Here is a 16,124-nt window from a genome sequence, read left to right on the forward strand (position 1 = left end):
AAGAACCTTCCTGGGTTCATGTTTAGAAAGGACCATTTAAGAATAAAAAATAATCTGTTTCAATCATGAAATTCTGCAAAATGGGGCTGGATTTCACACATGTGACATACTATCCAATCCAGGGAAAACGCCTGGATGTATCCTGATAGAAGAATAAACTAGAGTGCATTAATAACTCGGAATTTAAGTTATTTTTCCTAAAACAACTCATTATACATAAATTATGGGTTAGTAATAACAAACATCACCAGTTGTGAGCCAAAGTATAAAGGTACTTCCAAATTTAAACATCTGGTAAACTTGAACTATCAAAGTTAAAAACTCATCTCAGGATATTTTTTGGTCAAAACAAGCATCCATAGCCTCTTCATTCTGTTTCTGAATAAAGCTATCTTTCTGTCAATCTCATTTCTCTATGATCATCGGGTAGTAAACAACCTCCTTTTGGACTTGTTTTATACTTAACTTCCACTATTCCCACCCAAACACTGGTGGTGGGCAACTGGATGGTTTAAAGAACAGTGACATCTACAGATCAAGAGACAAATGCCAGCATGAGGGTCAGAGCTGGATGACTAATGAGAAGGAGCTGGAAGGAAGGGCAGAGGAAGAGGAAGGAGAGAGACAAAGGACAAGGGAAATTTAGTAGAATATGCTGTGTATATTTCTTTCCATTTCTTTTAATTCTCTAAAAAGACCACACAGAGAGAATTATACATGCATTTAATTATTCTAATTAGACCCATCAGTTTTTCTATATATAGACCTTTATAATAACATGTAGGCTGAGACAATGCCAATTAAACATCCTGAGCGCACTTCTTCCTACATAACCAGCCTTTAGCGGATGCTGTTGTTTTCATGCTGTGGAGAAGCTGCAGGATAAACAAACACGTACAATACCTTCTAAAACTTAAAGTATAGGAAAGAAGCATCTCTGCTCCACAAACTTTGCAGTGATGAATCTAAAAGCTGCTCACCATGACAGTACCTTACATACATTCAACAAACATAGTACCTGATCGAGGATGTCTGAAAACTGTCTAAGTTTGCTAAGTTCCACCAAGTTCAGCCAGGACATGTCTAGGATCCATTTTGATGGTTTAGGAGGACAAGCTTTGAGATCCAATGAGGCACCACCTTTAAAATTAAACATAAGAAGTTGTCAGCTTTTCTTTTTCTTTTTTTTTTTTTTTTTGCTTTAAAACAATTCATTTAGTAAATGTTTCTATTTGAAGTGTCTTAATTTCAATGACTTTACTACTTTAACATTTATTAAATTCAGAGATATAAATCATAGTGAGGAACATACTTCAAACCAAATAAATAAATAGATGATTATAGAAAACTCAACCACGTATCAGCATTTTAGCTTTGGAAACCAACTGATGCTGGATTCTGTTGACCTGACCAACATCTACGGCAAGCTACATTATTGGCCTGGAACTCTCCCTCTAAACTTTAAATAATATGGCCTACATGCTGTGCTATAAATGTATAAACCATGCAGGATTGAGGGCATGGCAGGTCACTAAATGAAAAGCTCTTCTCAATACTAAGAATGGCCTTATACTGGTATATGCTAATTTTAAATATATAGTTTATCACCAAATATAATTGAAGGATTCTCTTCTGTAAGCAGTATTCATCTGTTTTGACCATATCTTAGGGCCTATGTCACATTGCTTATATTGGGTGATATAACAAGAACAAAAATTTCCATTTGGTACTGATTCCTGTCTTTTTGCTGATAACCTTCCTAAGTACACATAACTTTTAGCACCAAATGATAAAGGACACCTTCAAAACACCATTGCTGTCACTTAAAAAAAATATCAGCTGGTAAAAGTCATAATTTAAGTAAAAGAAACCATTAGGGACTCTCTAAAATGATGAAATGGGTTGTCTAATAAATAACATCCATTAAACTATTTCAGGAGAAAATGTTCTAAACATTATTCACAAAAGGAAAACCAACCTACTGAGTCATGTTAAAACAATTTGTTTGATAAAGCAGGTTATAAACAGATAATGTAAAAGATACTTATTGAGTCATTCTCTACCTAATCCAAATACCATGTACTATTAAACTGTATCCTTTTGTCAAATCAATTTTAGTTCATTTATAGTAAGGTAAACAGGGCCTTGAAACTATTTCAATGCAAATATTGACTCATAAAGTAAAAAAAAAATCTTGTCATGCCAGGGAGAAAATGATAATAGCATAGTTCAATAAATGCTTCAACAATTTCCATGACAACTACCCATTTTCCATCAAAATGTAGAAAATAAGGTAGCTACTAGTGAGTTAACAGAAGACTATTCTTGGAAATGGTGAGTTAGCCTCAAAGGTTTAAGCACTGTACAGTGTTGATGAGGGCAACTATGTTGTAACTGTCTTGCCTGTTCCAAAAATGTACAAGGAAGCACAAGGGATGGTTGTATGTTGGGGAAGAAAAACTATTTTTGATAACTCGATAGCAGATTAAATTGATTATTTGAGAAACAGCTGAGAAAGGAAAAATGGATTCAGCGGGGCCCAAAGAAACTGAAACTCCAAACATGGTGCCTGCATGGGGTCCTCTGAGTATATGTTATGGCTGCTAACTTGGTGTTTGGTGGGACTCCTAACAGTTGAAATGGGTGTATCCCTGACTCTTTTGCCTGCTCTTGGGGCTCTTTTCCTCCTATTGTGTTGCCTTGTCCTTGATATGAGGACTTTCACCTTGCCTTACTATATCTTGTTTTGTGTTTGTTTGTTATGTCTTGGAAACAAATGGAGGGGGAGTGGATCTGGAGAATAGGGGAGGTAGGGGAGTAGGGGAAAGGGAAAGTGCAATTGGAATGTATTGCATAAGAGAAGTATCTATTTTCAATTTAAAAAAATTCCCAGATGGTCCAGGTTTATGTTTCTCTTTATTACTTGAAACTCTTGCTTTGGGGAAAAATTGCAATTTCAAGTTTATCCTAATGCTTTCTTTAAAAATGATACATGCTTATAATGAAAAAGTGGCATTTATTCCATGCCATCATAAAATGCAACAGTTAAACACTGCATATATCACATAAGCTTTGTCATCTTAGAGATGAATAAAAAACATAGTGAATAACTTAACTTTTTGTCACAGACTATTTGTATTGCTGCAATAGACTGTCTTCGCTGGGCAAAAGACTTCTTAAAAATTGTAGAAATTAATTTATCATAGCTCTTGAGTATGGAAACTCCAAGATCAAGACATCCATAGACTTAGTGTCTGGTAAGGTCTCAACACTCACTAGTTCAAAGAGCTCTTTATTTCCAACATAACCTTAAGTAATGGAGGCAATTAGTCTCTCACCAACTGTGAGAAAAATATTCTATGATGAAAGGCAAGAGTGCACTATCAGATGACTATAAATGTAAGTATTTAGGGTGGAATTTAATACTATGCCCATCCATTGGCAATTGAGGGCTGCTGGGACAGGGTGGTCATTAGGATGCACCCCTGATAGACTACCCATGTACCACTGCATGGCCCTATACTCATGGATATACAGACAGCACTAAGTGAATTCAGTGGATATAAAGAGAGCAGTTGAAGTTGGGAAGATAAACTAAGGGAGGGTTGTATGGAAGAAGTTGGAGAGAAAGAAATTAGAGTTAATATTAAAAAATAAGCATTATATCTACTTTCTGGTTGGATTCAAGGATCACTCCAGATGATCAAACCCATACCTGATGGCATTACTGGAACCAAGAACCCATGGTTAAACATGTCATAGGCCTTATGGGGAAACCTGTTATTATTCTGCTAAATGTACATAGTATTAAACAGAGTCCTAAAAATGTGCTGTTTGACCATAGATTAGTGCATCTATCAATCCTCATCAGAGAATAGTCTCTTGTCAATAGATAGCAATTAACTCAGACCCACAACTAGCCAGTGTGCAGCAAGTAAGAGCAGAACACAACACTCATCCCTACATAGAATATGTATATCATATCCCATCCTCCAAAGGCTTATGGATCACTGCAGAAGAGGGAATGGAGAGACTGCAAGGAATCCAATAGCACAGGAAATAAAATGAAAAAATTAAAAAGTGAGATTGCATATTTTTAAATATGCATATCAAAAGCTAATCAAGTTGAGAAAAAAGACTACAGAATGAAAGAAAAATCTGTGTAAGCTATATCAGACAATTAGTATCTAGACTTTGGAAAGAACCCAAAAATCTAAGTACCAAAAAATTAAACAATTTGATCAATTAATTGGATAATAAATAGGAGAAGGAGGAAGAGGTAGAGAAGGAAGAGGAGGAGGAGGACAATGATGATGATGATGATGATGGTGACAATGACAAACAAAGAAGGAGAGCAGGAATAAATGACCAATAAGCAAACAAAAATGTTCAACATCCTTAGCTGTCAACGCAATATGAATTTAAACTATTAAGACTCCATCACCCCAGTCAGATGAGCTGCCATTAAGAAAACAAATAATGACAAGAACTAGCAAGGGTACATTTAGACATTGCTGGTAGGAATACAAATTACTCCAACCACTGTGAAAAATAGTATAGAGTTTCCTCAGAAAACTCAAATTACCATTCTTGGGTATGTATCTGGAGGCCTCTAAGTTACCACACCACAGAGATGCTTCCAAGTGTATCGCAGCGCTATTCATAACAACCCAGTTATGGACTAGTCTAGGAGCCCTTTAACAAATGAAGAATATCACAAACAGATACAAGTATATGTACTTAAAGTAGAGTTTTTATTCAACCATAAGGAATAGAATTATATTGTTTTCAAGAAAATTGGGGCAAATAGAGATCATATTAAGTGAAACTATTATGACTTAGAAAGCAAAATAGAGGCTCTGTGAAGGGCATTTGCACCTGCACTGTGCACAGCACTTTCTACTGACCTTTAATAAGGGTGAGAAACTCTTCATGCTTGACTCGGTTCCTCTGGATGTCAATCTTTAGGGTGAGCAACAATGTGAACAAGAATTTGTGCTCCTCATATAAGCCTCGGGCAGCATATTTGAAAACCTCATAGGTCATGTGCTCGATGATATTAGCAATTCTCTTGCTTGTAATTGGGCTCTTGACAGACCTGGGGAAGAGACCCATTAAGACATGACATCATCATCCCACTGCCCTTTCCAATTGTCTATAGAAATAGCATTCCTGGTGGAGGATAAAGGACTAATTTTTACTTTTACACAAGAAAGGGCTCCTAAATCTAAAATAACAAGTATTCTCTCAATGTGAAACAACAAAATAAGAATTCCTCATTGTTGTCTAAATCAATTTTACCCACAGGCCATTATTATTCACAACAATGTCTTTAAAAAAATTCCCATTTAGTGGAACACGCGAAACCAAAGGAGGCAAATCAGTGGATGAGTGGCCAACATGTGTTGCGGGAGGTCCTTCCGCTCCTCCAGCCAATAGCCACCAAGATACCAGCCCATTGGGGCGTGGTATCTTTCCCTTTAAAAAAAGCGGCCACTTCCCTCCTCTCTCTCTTTACTTCCTGCTCCGGTTCCGGCGACTAGACTTCTTCCCAATTGCGTGCGCAGAGGGCTGTTGTCTGGGACCGTAATCTGTAAGTTTATTCCCCTTTAAATAAATACCACCCTATTAATCACAATTCCAAACTGGTGTGGGATTGTTTATGACTTGCGCCTTCATCTGGCACCCAACGTTTGGTTTTAGGACCCCTCCTTCCCCCGCTCGGCTGCTGGCCGCCAGTTCGGCCGCGGCCTGTGCCTTGCGGCCTGTGCCTTGCGGCCTGTGCCTTGTGCGTGGAGCCAGCAGTTTAACATAAATCATCACGCAGTGGCTTTTCTTGCTGCAGTTCTTTAGATGGGGCCCCATAAAACGACTCCACCTGGTAGATATGACGTCATGATACTGATAGCACTACTACAAGACCTGTTTTGGGTACCAGCTGCACAAGACGATCCCAACTTCGTTAGCTAAAATGGTGCACCTCTTATACAACATTCTGGCCAGACCTGCACAAAATACTCAGAGACTCTTTGCAATTTTAAAAGACATCGATCTTGAAATTTAACCATCATTTTACTCTCACAGGATCCCCCAGAAAGAACGTCGCCCCCATGACAGCTGGAAGTAACTCTAGAGGACGATGTCCCCTCTCCCAGTAAAGTTTGCCCTTGGGTTTAGGGACATCATTTAGGGGTTGATTATAAATTGGTATATGGTTGAGGGTTGGGGAAGGAATTTTATAATAAGCTCAGGAAACATTTAAAAAAAAAAAAAAAAAGAGGGATAATAGATTGGTACTTGTTGCTACTTGTGAGTTATTGTTTTGAGACAAATGTATTGGTATCGATTCTTAAATATTGATACAAAGTAAAATTATATTGACTATTGTATGCATGCATGTTTCTACCTCTGTTTAAAAACATTTTTTATGTATTGACATATATTGTATTGATATATATTGTATATATTTACCATATTGCAGTGTACATTTCTACCTCTGATTAAGATATTTACATATTGCTTGTGTATTGATATACATTTACCATACTGCAATGTATATTTGTACATTGTTTATATTTGGAGGTCATTGTCCTCATTTGTTTCACAGTTGTTTATTGTCTTAGTCTTTAAGTTAGATAGGTATTGAGAATTATATAGATCAATAGTATTCTAAGTTTGTCATTTATAATTAGACTAATCAGGTTCTTTAGACACATAGAGATTATACTCAGTATAGATAGATAATCTTCAACCTCTTCAAAGAGCTGTAGAAAATGGCCTTTAATCTAACTCAGAGTTTTGTGGTAGTGAGACACAATTGCTCCTGGCAACACCGCTCTATTCCCGAGAGAATGTTGAGCACCAAAGACACTCCACCCGGAGCCTTTCTTCTTGGCTAAACTGGCCTTTGGGTAAAGAAATGCCCATACCTCAACCACTGACAGAAATACAGAGTATCTGTAAATGGAAAAAACAGGACTGTCATATCCTGCCAAGACAGGGTAAGATAGTTTTGACAAGTTTCTTGCCTTTGAAAATGGTGTGTCAGTTATGTTAGGCCTTAGCCAAAGTTGGTTGCTTCAACGCTGCAAACGTGACCTTGGGTGATTGCCCAGGTAGCTAGTTGTCTCTGTGATTTGTTGCATGTTTTAGAAGTTGTTTGATTGCACTTCCTAATTACTCAGGTAACATTATTTCCCTTCTCAGATCTTCGATGGGGTTAAAGACTATATAAATGTAGTTACTTTCGACTCATGACTTAGCCAAGCTATTTATTATATAAGACCTAAGCTAGTTAGAATAGGATATTTGTACTTATTGTATATAATTTCATAGTAGGTTTAGAACTCTCTTACTTAAATAAAAGGGGGAGGTGTTGCGGGAGGTCCTTCCGCTCCTCCAGCCAATAGCCACCAAGATACCAGCCCATTGGGGCGTGGTATCTTTCCCTTTAAAAAAAGCGGCCACTTCCCTCCTCTCTCTCTTTACTTCCTGCTCCGGTTCCGGCGACTAGACTTCTTCCCAATTGCGTGCGCAGAGGGCTGTTGTCTGGGACCGTAATCTGTAAGTTTATTCCCCTTTAAATAAATACCACCCTATTAATCACAATTCCAAACTGGTGTGGGATTGTTTATGACTTGCGCCTTCAAACATGGCTTCCTCTGAGCCTAAGATGACAAGTCTGAATGATGTGTTAACACTGCAATAACTACACTAATCTCAGATTTAGGAAAAGAAAACACGCTTACTGCCAGGCAAAAGGAGATTCTATTATCATTGTTCTAGTTCCCAGATAAAGAATTCATCTTGACTTCCTAGAGACAGCTGTACCTGGATAAGGAAAGGTCAAACAAGCCCAGAAACTGGCGGAGCGAAGTCTGATACATCTCATTAACCAAGCGCATCTCAGTGATGAGGAAGTAGAGGATGCTGCCCCGTGTAGCAACTGAAAGACAAAGATCAGAGATGCACATAGCATAGGAATAGAAAATAAATGAGCTGTGCAAGCACATCACCCCAGTCCATTACTGAAAACAGTATTTTGTCTCATCAGTACTGCCTACTGACAATGAGATCTAGAACAAAGCTTATTATTTAGTTCTTATAAGTTTTTCATAGATTATTTATATTTATCAAATGATACCAATGACACCAAGACATTTTAGACTCTCTAAACTCCTTTTTAAGTATAGTTTTCTGTGTTTTATCAGAGTTATAAAAGAAAAGAGACTTTTAAAAGTTTCCTATTTAACATTTAGCAAAGGATACATTATTCTGAAGTTCATGAAGAACCAAGTCTAACCATGGCCTCAAGCTTTCAATGCAAACAATCACAAAGATGAGGCCTGGCTGTCCATAAAGCCATGACATAGCTTCAGCTCTTTTTTTCAGGAAAACGGTAAACAGCAAAAGGAAAGTCAAATGAATATTTTACATGTCTGAAGCAAACAATTGACACCATCTATTAAACAGGCAGCTGAAAATAAGCACCAGAAAACTGACTTCCAAATAAACTCATTTTTGCTACATGATATGGAACTAAGAGAAAGTCCACAGTACTAATGTCTCAGCTTTCACTAATTTGTAGCAGTATTTTAATATCTTGTTTTAAAATAAATTCATGAGTACCTTAGAGCCTTTTCAGCTGTTACAGATATTACCTAAAAATTATGCCATTACATACTTTTCCATTTCTGATTTACTAAACTGCTCAAAAGAAATGGCAGAAAGCATCATTGGCCACCCCACACGGCATAGTAATTTATATGATGTTCTTACTTTAATCAGTTGCTCTAATTCTCATTTCTGCCTTGCTCTATTTTCTTGTGCCATTTGTCTTCCATTACCAGACTCACCAGGTCGGTACTCCTCCCGGGCTGAGTTAATTTGAATTTCTGTCTCTACAGAAATGTCCAGCTTCTGTGTCACCTCCTCGGCTGTCTTTTTGGTGTTGCTCAGCACAACAATGAGACTCTCATCTTCCACCAGCGACCCTTGAGTGCTCGTCAGGCGATAAAGCAAATTATCTTCCAACTCCTTCATCTTTCTCTTGTTTGCTGTTACATCCTCCATGAGATGAGTTCGCTCTTTCTCCAATTCCTGTTAATTTATGTAAATATATTTTCATTATAACAGAACCTCTCTTTTGAGAGCATTCCTTAAAATGTGAACCTCTCTGTCTGCTATCTGGCTTCAGTAATGTACTGCATCTATCTTTCTTGACTGAAAAACAAAAACATGGACATCAAAAAGCAAAGAAAATGGGCAGAAAATAACATCCAATGTATTCAAATATATACATGCATTTGTTTACATTATATAATATATGTGTACTACAAATATTTTTATTCTCATTTGTGTTTTTTAAGTCAGCATTTTAGTGGTTTGTGATTATATACAGAGGGAAGTCAAATTTGAAGACAAACATACAGATCACTATTTAAACATAATTAGTTCTGTTACCTTCTTTGAAAGAATTCTGCTGCTTTAGTAAGATTATCTCTAACTTATAGGTTGAAATAGTACTCTCTTCTTAGGGGAAGCAATTCTGTGTAATCAGGCAAGTAACCTAAGCTATTTCTGTAGGCACATATAAATTGGAAGATCTCAACAGTTCATCATGGTAGTACATACCTGTAATCCCAGCACTCAGGAAGTTGAGGCAGGGATATATATGTTATGCATACAAAATACATTTTATAAAATTCTCAAAGAATTAGTTATATATTACATATTAATTATATATATATACATATATATCATCATATATGTATGTGTAGTAGGAGGCTGCTTGTTTGTTCCCAGCTGCCCAGACTCAAAATAACCACACAGAAATTATATTATTTAAATCACTGCTTGGCCAATGACCTAAGTGTATTTCTAGCTAACTCTTATATTTTAAATTAGCCCATTTCTATTCATCTGTATATCACCATGTGGCTGTGGCTTACCAGATAAAGTTCTGTCCTGCATCTGTCTTCTGCGGTGGCTACATGGCATCTTACTGACTCTGCCTACTCTCTCTCTCTCTTTCTCTCTCTCTCTCTCTCTCTCTCTCTCTCTCTCTCTCTCTCTCTCATATATATATATATATATATATATATATATATATATATATATATATATTTCAGTCTGGCTATATTCTGTTAAGCCATTGGCCAAAAGCAGCTTCTTTATTAACCAATGGCAATAAAATATATTCATACCATACAAAGGAGAATTCCACATCATGTATATATGATACAAGTGCAAGGGTGGCCTAGACTTGTAAGAATTTTTCTGAAAAAATATCAAAATAACTTTCTTTTCATTTGAAAACTGTTCTTGACCTGAAAAGGTACTATTCTCCCAAAAATATATTAATATAATGATGGGTGGGGTAGTCAATAGGTAGCATGCTTGCATAAAATGCATAAAGTCCTGGGTTCAAATCTCAGCACCCTCAAAACCAGGTATAGGTGCATGCCAATAGTCTCAGAACTCAGGAGGTAAGGCAAAGGGTTCGAAGTTCAAGGTCATCCTCACAAAGCAGCTTTAAAGCCAGCCTGTGCTACTAAAAACCTTATCTTAAAATATGTGTGTGTGTATGTTGATAGAGATAGTTAGATAGGTGATAACAGACAGATAGACAGATAGATAGACAGATAGACAGACAGATAGGTAAATGATGTACACACACATACATGAATATGTATGTATATTATATAAGTACATATACACATATGCTTTCAGGGACCATCATACAAAAGTGAACAGAAAGATTATAACAGCCAGACGTGAAACTGTGACTTCTGGACACTGCAAGATACCTGTATTTGTGAACTACAGCCAATATCCCTGCCAGCCTAAGATCTGGACAGGATTAAGCCAGTCCACATTCACATCCCAGCATGAAATGAGAACATACTCATGAAATCACAGTCTTAGATAAGAAGCTATGTTAGTTCATGGATTCTTGGGAAGGAAGGGTCAGTTTTCATGTAGGGTGTGGTTGACCATGCTCCAGGGGATGGTCCAATATCAGGAGTACATGGGAAGCACAAAATGAATCTATGAATTATTAAATTTAAAAAGAAAGAAAAAACACGAATTTGGTGGTTGGGGTGCAGCTGGGCAGAGTTAAGGGGAGAAATTGGGTAGAATATGATCAAAATACATTTTATAAAATTTTCAAAGAATACATATATATATATTCCTCTGAGATACCAGTTTTATTGTTTAGGCTTTATAGTTCAGGAGAGCAGCACTCTGGGAGATTATTGTCAATGGTGTTTCTTTCCTTGGAAGCTCAGAGAGCGAAAGGAAGCAATGCAATTGACACTGAACCAGCAACGGGAGAGGCAAAGGAAAGCAGAGAAAATACACTGATGCTCCAATCAGCTATGCGTGAAAGTGAAGCACTTATGCCAAAGACTTTGAAGCTAAAGAAAATAATCAAAAACGGAAAGGACAGTAAGTAAAGAGTACTTGTAACTGGTAAAAGAAACGTGTATCCCTGATTTTTACTTGAAAAGCCTAAATACAGTGCCAATTAATGATGCGACTAAATGTAACAAGGTATAAATCCTCATAACTGCAATCAAGGGAAACCTAGGGTTAAATGTGAGATCAGCAGCAAAATCACATTGACAGCCTTTCTCAGTTCGGAACGTGACTCATGGCAGCTACAAGTCTATCCATACTGAGTGCTGCTCAGATTCCCAGGGAAGCATCAGAAAAGAGCATTTCACCAGTAGGTACTCAGGATGGCCTCGGCATCCAAATTCTACTCCCTACTGAAAGAGGTCTAAGTCTATGCAGCAATAAAACTTACGGAATAGTATTACATAATGGAGGTACTAGTGAATTAGTGGATGGTGTTATCTCCTGTCTCTTTGGATCTAGTGCTCATACAAACCTCAGGGGGAAAAAAGTCATATCTACAAAAAAGGTCTTATTAACCAATACTCAAGTTCCTTCACTTTTATTGGTAATATAATTCTTCATTTCTAGGATTTATCTTATGATTGTGAGAAAGGAAACACACAGCAGTCTGCAAATTATGCTTTGTTTTGTTCACCTTCAATATGCTAATCACTCAGCTGGGGATGTGCTTCAGTTAATTAAGTATCACTTCCTTAGCACACACAATGTCCTGGCTTTGATCCTCAGCTTTGAAAATAAAAGATAGATGATAAAAGAAGACAGACAATCAGAGAGAAGATAGGCAGATAGACAGATGACAGATAGATAGACAGACAGACAGACAGATAGATACATACATACATACATGCATACATAGATACATAGATAGACACATAGGCAGATAGATAGATAGATAGATAGATAGATAGATAGATAGATAGATAGATAGATAGATAGATAGATAGATAGATAGATAATTATTGGTAGATGGTACATAGTTCCAGGAAGATAGGAAATTGATGAGATACTCCAAATAGGTAGATAGATGATAAAGAAAGAGAGGGATGATAGCTAGAGAGATGACAATAGTGTCATAAAGATAGATATTGATGGTAGGTAGATAGATGATACATAGGTAGGTGATAGATCAATAGATAGATTTATACATATGTAATATATAGGCAACTGCCAAACTGTGTCCCAGCTTCTTGTCAGTCCCTCATTGTATAACTTTTCAGTGTCTCCACTTGAGACTTCAAAGAAATGATTGCTCCTTAGCACTGTCAGCAAAACTGAGCTCTAATCTGTCTGAAACTCTGCCCAACATCAGCCTTCTTCATCCCAGGAAGTGGAACTCCATACTTCAGCTTCTCCAGCCAAGGCTTCTTAGTATTCACTTTTTAAAAACGGGTAGTAGTAGTAGTAGGTTATGTGTGTGTGTGTGTGTGTGTGTGTAGTGTGTATGTGTGTGTATAGTGTGTGTGTGTGTGCTACTGTATGAATGTAGAGATCAGAGGACAATTGTGGAGGTGGTTCTTTTCTTCCATATTTAAGTGGGTTCCAAGGATTGAAGGAGGATCTCCCAGCTTGCACAGCAAGCCCCTTTACTGACTGAGTCATCTCACAGCCCCCAGAATATATTGCAGTTGCTTCCTTTCCCCAGATTCCACAATAAATTAATGATCAAAGCCTACCATCTCTACATCAGAATCTAGTCTTTCCTCGCTGACACTACTCTGGTCTAAACTCCTAAGTGAGAAGTTCCCAGAGCTGGGCATATTTGAATCAGATGGGAGGCTTGGATAGCAGATCTGGAGTAGGGTCCAGGATCTGGAATTCTAACATATTCCAAGACAGTGGGATATGTCTCTATGTAGGACTCTGAGACCTGTTACATCAAACACATGCTTCATTCTTCTTGTGAGACCTCTGCATTGGCTACTGATTTATCAGATTTATTCTTCTGACAAAGTTAACTGTCTTCCCGTCTACAAGTCTTTCTTAAATGTACCTTCTCAGTGAGGTTTACTCCCTCCCACCACCTGGCTCCCCAGTTCTCTATCTTGTGAGGCTTGTTATTTATTTATTTTGGCATGTTAACACCTTCTAACAAACATGAATGCTTATGTATATGCCATTCCCTTAGGACAGTCGGAAGTGTGACTTGTTGGTTTGGGTTTGGTCTGTTTTGGTCGTTTATTAAAATCCTCCAATTCTGACAGTGATGTCTGGTACCTCATGTACACGCCGTTAATATCATGGAACAAATGATCAGGTGCTTTGTCCCTAACAGGTAGACTGAACCATAAAATGAGCTGAAAACTCTAATCTCTGTGCTGTAAATACAAGCATGAATACTCTCTCTCTACAAACCCCAAAGTTAAAAATAAGGGCTGTTGTGAAAGAAAACTGCATAAGAGCAAACAGCGGACTACTGACTCTACATTATATTCAAGCCCATGAATTCTTATTGGCTGAGTAGTTTTGGTGGGAAGGGCCCCACCAAATTTTGAAACTCATGGTCTGAGCCCAGTGAGCAAATTACCAGGTCAGAATAGAAAAGAAACCCATCTTTAAGCAAAGCATGGGTCCAGAAAGTCTACACTTCTACTGTTTTTAATTTGCTGAGCTGTAGCCACTCAGGGGAAACACATTCTCCCCATCACCGCTGCCATCTGCTGTGCCACATTTGAAACGTCCCTAGTCATTGCTTACATTCATTTATTCACTAAAAGAGAATTTCAAACCAGGAAATATAGAAATTAGTACAAACAGGTGACATTTACGGGCTGCTCTAACGCTGCTTTCCATCAGCAGTTTTCAGAAAACACCGCCTTTTGTGGCATCCGTAGGGTGATAAGTCACAAAACATTTAAATGTGTAAAGTTCACATAGTATGGCCTCTGACCTGCTAGAGGGAGATGCTGTGAAATCTTTACCTATAGCAGGTTCAGAAAGGAACCTAGGATAGCAGAAAGACACATACCCAATGGTTATCTGCATCACATAGACCATTTTATGACATTACACAAGCCGTAGGGCTTTTACCCATAAAACGTTCATAAAACTAGCAGAGGATGGTACAGGCATCCCGTAGCTAAGACAGGAACTGCATGGCTGCTCAGGCTATCTCTCCTTCTCCTAGAAATATGTCTATTTCTTTTGAAATAGCAAGCAGACTATTTCTTAATATATAGAATAGGTCAGAAAAGTGTTTATCTGTATGTGTATGTGCCTATCTATACATCTAAATATTTTGGTTTGCCAAAAATATTCTCTTTGATGAGAAAGGTTTATAGGCAAAATTATTTTGATTCACTTTGGGACATCTTAGTTGAAAAATACTATTTTATTGAATATTGGAAGTCAATTTCTAATCCTGTGTTCCTAAAGCACATAGAGATGACTCATTTAAATGCATCATTATGGCAAATGGCTCAGGAAAAAAAAATAAGACAGATCAGCTCAGACCCTGATTCACCACCCAGAATGAGAAATCTCAGCCACATGAGAAAATTTAGAGATACTATATAGTGAGAAGAAGAGATATTGGGGAAAGAAGAACCTCCCTGATAAAGACAATGTTAATCTGTGCACAGTCAGTCATGGGACTGGAAAGACAGCTTAGCCAGCAGGTGTTCACCTGACTTCAGTCTCCAGCACCCACACAGAAAAGCCAGGCGTGATGTTGGATGTCCTTCTTTATATGCCTTGCTTTTATTGGTTGATGAATAAAGTTGTTTCAGCCAATGATTTAGCAGAGTAAAGCCAGGTGAGAAGTCCAAACAGGGATACAGAGAGAGAGTAGGCAGAGTCAAGGAGACACCATGTAGCCGCCAAAGGAGTAACATGCCACACCTGTAAGCCACAGCCTCATGGCAATACACAGATTAATAGAAATGGATTGATTTAATAGTTAGAGCTAGCTAATAAGAAGCCTAAGATGTTGGCTTAATAGTGTAACTGATAATAAGCTTCAGAGTGGCAATTTCATAAGTGTCCATGGGAACTAGCAAGACCCAGTGGGTAGGGAGAAATCGGTCCAGTGGGACCAGGCCAGACAGAGAAAAGCCTTCTGTTTACACCAGGTGTGTGACATGTGCCTGTAATTCTAATGCTGGCAAGTTGGAGAGGAGAGGATCCTAAGGCCCATTGGACTGACATCCTCACCTAGCTGGTAAGTATGAGGCCAATAGGAGACTAGGTATTCCAAAACATAGTGGATGCTGCATAGGAACAACACTTGAGTTTGACCACACACACACAGGCATGTGTATGCACACTTGTACACACATACACACACACACTCACATAAGTCCATCAAGTCATTTCTTCCATCTTTACGTTTTATTTTGACAAAGGTAAGGAAAAGATAACTATAATTATTATATTGATGTACATAGTAAAATAATCCCCTGGTGCTGAAAAAATAAATGCAAGTAAATAGACGTCATACTATCCTGGCCATGATGCTTGAAAAAACTGTTGTAAGCGTGTGTCCTGCCAATGATACATTAGTAAGGGGATGATTTTCTCAAGAAGAGGGAAACACTAGCTATCCCTGGACCCACACTTATTTTTGTAAGGCTGATGAAAGTCTCTAAGAATCTGAAATCACCCTCGATACTGTAAGTCTCCCCTGCCACTGAAGCTGGATACTGGTGGTTTTGTTGTTGATTTTGCTTTGCTTTATTGCAGCCAGCATCAGTCAGACAAAATTG

The 16,124-nt window shown here is 37.8% G+C and overlaps 1 protein-coding gene across 1 annotated transcript in view; it reads right to left on the bottom strand.

Moving 5' to 3' along the window:
- The window catches only part of Dnah5 (dynein axonemal heavy chain 5), a gene marked incomplete at its 5' end in the record, with an annotated part of 196,222 nt that overhangs the window by 29,546 nt on the left and 150,552 nt on the right, over positions 1-16,124 (bottom strand). Inside the window, 4 exons of the mRNA XM_057789549.1 lie at positions 1,019-1,140; positions 4,908-5,098; positions 7,831-7,945; positions 8,856-9,099. Of these exons, the coding sequence (XP_057645532.1) occupies positions 1,019-1,140; positions 4,908-5,098; positions 7,831-7,945; positions 8,856-9,099 (672 nt within the window). The remainder of the gene's footprint in view (positions 1-1,018; positions 1,141-4,907; positions 5,099-7,830; positions 7,946-8,855; positions 9,100-16,124) is intronic.

Source organism: Chionomys nivalis, chromosome 15, assembly GCF_950005125.1.
Source record: "Chionomys nivalis chromosome 15, mChiNiv1.1, whole genome shotgun sequence".
Classification (NCBI taxonomy): Eukaryota; Metazoa; Chordata; class Mammalia; order Rodentia; family Cricetidae; genus Chionomys; species Chionomys nivalis.